At 51.1% G+C, this 5,000-nt stretch overlaps 2 protein-coding genes across 4 annotated transcripts in view; one reads left to right on the top strand and one right to left on the bottom strand.

Moving 5' to 3' along the window:
* homer2 (homer scaffold protein 2) overlaps nt 1-3,857 on the top strand; it is a 14,747-nt gene extending 10,890 nt beyond the window's left edge. For 2 of the 3 annotated variants that reach the window (XM_073929120.1, XM_073929119.1), the window contains 6 exons: nt 134-226; nt 1,465-1,604; nt 1,932-2,076; nt 2,217-2,327; nt 2,410-2,490; nt 2,892-3,857. In XM_073929120.1, the coding sequence (XP_073785221.1) occupies nt 134-226; nt 1,465-1,604; nt 1,932-2,076; nt 2,217-2,327; nt 2,410-2,490; nt 2,892-3,080 (759 nt within the window). In that variant the 3' untranslated portion in view covers nt 3,081-3,857. 3 annotated transcript variants of the gene reach the window in all.
* Nucleotides 3,858-4,265: 408 nt separating this feature from the next.
* Nucleotides 4,266-5,000, bottom strand: part of whamm (WASP homolog associated with actin, golgi membranes and microtubules) — an 8,479-nt gene continuing 7,744 nt past the window's right edge. The window contains exon 10 of the mRNA XM_073930074.1: nt 4,266-5,000. This exon is cut by the window's right edge and continues 482 nt beyond it. The gene's annotated coding sequence lies outside the window, so the exon portion shown is untranslated.

Here is a 5,000-nt window from a genome sequence, read left to right on the forward strand (position 1 = left end):
GGCTGAGGTCGAGCACACACACTCCAGCAGACACCTCTCACACCAACACTGACCGTTAATGGATGGTTCATGTAGGTCAGAGCTGATCGTGACGCGGGCCGCCGGGCTGATGATCTGTTCTCTGCCCTCTCAGTTCGCAGAGAAGTTCCTGGAGGTCAAAGAGGCAGCAAAACTGGCCAGAGAGAAGTCTCAGGACAAGATGGAGACGTCGAGCGATCAGTCACAGGTACAGCAGATAACAACCCAGACTAACACTGAACAACCCAGCAGAGGTCTGCTCAGGATACGGGCCGGGTCCAGGATTATGGAGACCTGTGTGTGTGTGTGTGTGTGTGAGTGTGTGTGTGTGTGTGTGTGATGGGTTAGGGGATGTTCTGGTGGTAATCAGTAGTCCAGCATTAGCGGAGCGCTGTGGCCGTGAGCGGCTGCTCAAGCTCTGGAGATCAGCTGTTCTGGGCTCGGTAGGAGTGGATTAGATGTACATGATGTTGAATAGGGAGCCAGAGCCGGTCTGATATGAGCATATCTCTGAGTTGTAGAAGCGCTCGGCGTCTGCATGAGGACAGCTGCAGTGTGTTGGTCAGGTCTGCGGGACACACACATCATCACGAGCGCTCGCGACAGCAGGAGGAAGAAAACCTCAGTCATGTGTCTCCATCTGCTGGTATATCAGAGATCTGCAGTCAGCTGGAGTCACACACACACACACACACACACACACTGAAGTGTCCAGCACTGAGCGTCCTGCATCTGCATGTGTGGGACGCTGTTCAGGCTGCAGACGTGATGAACACACAGATATTCGGATGTGAATCCCTCACACATGTTTCTCGCTGTGTGTTCACACTGACGGCGGCGAGAGCGGCAGAGTAGCCGGAATCATTGATTTACAATGAGAGTCGGCGGCGTGGAGACGTCAAATCAACTCTACTTTATGCTAATGAGCTGTGATGCAGTTCAGCGCCAACCAATCAGAATGTAGACGACTATGGAGCTAACAATCTGCCAAAACAATCCAGCAGTGTCTGGATGCAGCCTGCATGATGCACGCTGAGACTGCAGCACTCAGAGATGCAGCGTCAGACACACAGCGCTCAATGGAGCGAGTGACGTCACTGTGAGGGGTGGAGTTAGGGGCGGGGTTAGGTGAGCACATTAAAAAGCATTGGATGCAGCTCAGACTGCACTGCACCAGGTCTGCAGCCAGACGCCTCTCCAACAATCTGAGTTTGAGCTGTTGGTTAGAGTTATTGACGACTGTAACTTGATTAATATTGAACATCTGAACTGTAAATCAGCTGAGCGGTTGAGGCTGAGGGGGTTTAATGTTGTTTAGACGCTTTCTCAAACTGCAGACTTATTGTGTCCTGAATCCTCGACTGCAGACATCGGGTTGTAGAAATACAGTGTTAAGTTTCCGTCATGAAGACACACACCACTGAAAGTGAATGTTTGTGTGGTCAGGAGTCTGGGCGAGACACTCCGTCAGGGAATCAGCCGTCCAGCATCAACGGCACTGACGACGAGAAGATCTCACACAGCGGCCCCGAGACGGCAGCGCTGAAGGCGGAGAACGACCTGCTGAAGAGCGCCGTGGAGGAGAGGTCACACACACACACACACACACACACACACACACACACACACATACACACACACACACACACACACACACAAACATACACCTACACACACACACTCTCACACACACACACCTACACACACATACACCTACACACACACAAACATACACCTACACACACACACACACTCACACTCACACACCCACAACAGATGCAGTTCACACACACACACACAACTCCATAATGAACACCTTTCAGAATGTAGAGGAGATCTTATTCTAAAAGCAGCTCAATAAACGTGTTTGTGTGTGTGTGTGCGTGTGTGTGTGTGTGTGTGTGCGCGCGCAGTAAGAAGTGTGAGTCGGAGCTGCAGGCGCTGAGGGACAGTAGCGCCCGTCTGCAGGAGGCGCTGCAGGAGGCAGAGAGCTCCGCGGAGAGCTGGAAGACTCAGGCCACGCGGAGCCTGGAGGAGAACAACCAGCTGCGCAGCAAGGTGAGGAGCACACCTGTCTGACCTCTGACCCCTGACCCCTGACCAGACACACCACAACCATTCCAGACACTTTAGTACATGAGCTGACCTAACCTGTGGAGAGTTCTCATCTGTGTTTGTGTGTGTGTGTGTGTGTGTAGATCGCAGAGCTGGAGCTTCAGTGTAAGGAGCTGAGTGTGGAGAGAGAGAGGAACGCTCAGCTCACGGTCCGAATTCAAGAGTTGGAAGCAGATCTGCAGGACAAACAACAGGTGACACACACACACACGCACACACACACACACTTTCTCTCTGTGCTCCCGCTGAAAGTGTGTGTGTGATGGTGTTTTGCAGGAGCTGGAGAATCTGCGCAAACAGGCCGAGATAATCCCACAGCTGATGGCGGAGTGTGAGAGCCTCAGCGGCAAACTACAGGTGAACACACACACACACACTCACACACACACACACACACATATACACACACACACACACACACACACACACACACACACACACACACACATATACACACACACACACACACACACACACACACATACACACACACACACATATACACACACACACACACACACACACACACACACACACACACACACACACATACACACACATATACACACACACACACACACACACACACACACACACACACACACACACACACACACACACACTCCTGATGTGTGTTGGAGTTGATCAGTGTTATTCAGTGTCTGTGAAGCCGCTTTTCAAGCATTGCACACACACTCATGACCTGACGTGTGTGTGTGTGTGTGTGTGTGTGTGCGCGTGTGTGTGTGTGTGTGCAGGCGGCGGAGCTCTCCAGCAGTGGTCTGCGTGAGCGTGTGGAGCTCCTGCAGGGTGAGGCGCAGCACCGGCAGCAGCAGCAGAACAGCCTGAAGACGGAGCTCAAACTCCTGATGGAGCAGCTGGACGGCAAGATCGACGAGCTGCACGAGGTCCGGCAGGGCATCTCCAAACTCGGCATCGACAACTGAACACACACACTCTGTCACTCTCACTTGGATCGTGTGTGTGTGTGTGTGATCTTACATGACTGCTGGTTAAGGGCTACTGCTGAATGGTGTAATTTCTCTCTCTCACACACACACACCCTCACACACTGTATTACACACTTACATACATGCACACACAAACACAGTATATTACACACACACACACACACACACACACACACACAGTCAGAGTGGTGGGTGTTTCCCAGATCTCAGGGTTGTTTGTAAAGCTGTTATGCACAAACTGAACTGCAGACTCCTCAAGTGCCTGAAGGTGGCGCTCTCTCTCCCCCTCTCCCTTCCTTTCCCCCCCACTCTCTCTCTCTCCAGCGGTGAGACTCCTGCAATAGTGGCAGCAGGGGGCGCCACCCTCTCTCCTCCTACTGATGTGTGTGTGTGTGTGTGTGTTTTGCGTTGACAATACTCTTCTGATCAGTGGAATCATGAGCCTAATACCTGCTGGATGTGTGTTGTGTTTGTGATGTGCTGCTGATGTGCGTGCGTGCGTGTGTGTGTGTGTGTGTGTGAGACACACCTGTTGTTCTGATTCTCTTCATGCTTTGACTCTCATGATTGGTGTATTAGTGAGCGTTTCATGTGGCCTGGTGTCTTTAACACACTCTCTCTCTCTCACACACACACACACACACACACACACACACACACTCTCTCCCTCTCCTGAATCTTGAGTCTCTTTCTGAAAGAATAAACAGTTTTTGTTGATCAAAATTGTACAATAAATGGTTGTGGGTTACAGCACCCGTGTGTGTGTGTGTATTTGTGTGTGTGTTCCTCTGTGGGTGTTTCACTCCCACTCTGATTGGTGTGAGGATGTGTTGCCATGGCGACCTGCATCCCACACACAGCAGCCATTGCTGGAGAGTTGAGCTCCAGATGTGAAGATTCGGCAACTGTGATGATACTGAACGCCTGTTCCCATAGCAACATGCCAGCAAGATCACACACACACACACACACACAGTGTTCTCCTCAGTGTTGTTCAGGGGGCTCCAGCAGGATCTCCTCGTGTCTCCAGAGCTGGTCTGGTGTCTGCAGCTGCTGGTCATCAGTGGGCCGGACAGCAGCTCCTCCAGCTCAGCATCGCTCTGGTCATGTGAGCTCAGTGTATGGAGCACCATTCAGACACACACACACACACACACACAATTATGAATCTGCTTCATTTATTAGAGGTGTTACAGCAAACACACTGCTGCTGCTGTCAGTGTAAATGCAGGATGTCCCACAGAGATACCGGTGCGGAGCGTTACTCCTCATGTTAGTGTTGTTGGTGCAGCGCTGTGTGTGCGCTCAGAGCTCCTGTACACACACACACACACACAGCGCTATGCTTTATCAGAGTTTCTGTGTTGTTTCTAGTCCAGATATCTTTATAACTGTTGACTGGAGAAGTGTTTTCTAGACACAGAGGGATGTTCTCCTGAGTGACGAATGCTGAAATAATCTTGATGGAAATAAGTTTTGATTCATTTCTGAAAGCAATCTTGTGTGAGCCACTTGCTTCTGGAGATTTGCATATGAGACAGATCAGACCTGTAAGATCTCCATCATTTCTCACACTGGAGATGATGAACTGACTCTCACTATATTAGACTCGTCACCAGACTGAATCACAGACACGCCGGCAATATCCCGTTCACATATAAGGCACTGCTGACGGTGTTCTTAAACAGCGCTGATCTGCCACACACACACACACACACGCGCGCACGCACACACGCGCGCGCGCACACACGCGCACACGCACACGCACACACACACGCACACACAGTATTTGGCAATGTTTGTGTACACACAGGTGGTTCTGTACAGGTGTTTGTTTGCTTGTGTTGTTCAGCTCACTGATGCTGCTTCAGACACGGAGCTGGAGGATGATGAGTG

This window comes from Danio rerio, chromosome 18 (genome assembly GCF_049306965.1).
Source record: "Danio rerio strain Tuebingen ecotype United States chromosome 18, GRCz12tu, whole genome shotgun sequence".
NCBI lineage: Eukaryota > Metazoa > Chordata > Actinopteri > Cypriniformes > Danionidae > Danio > Danio rerio.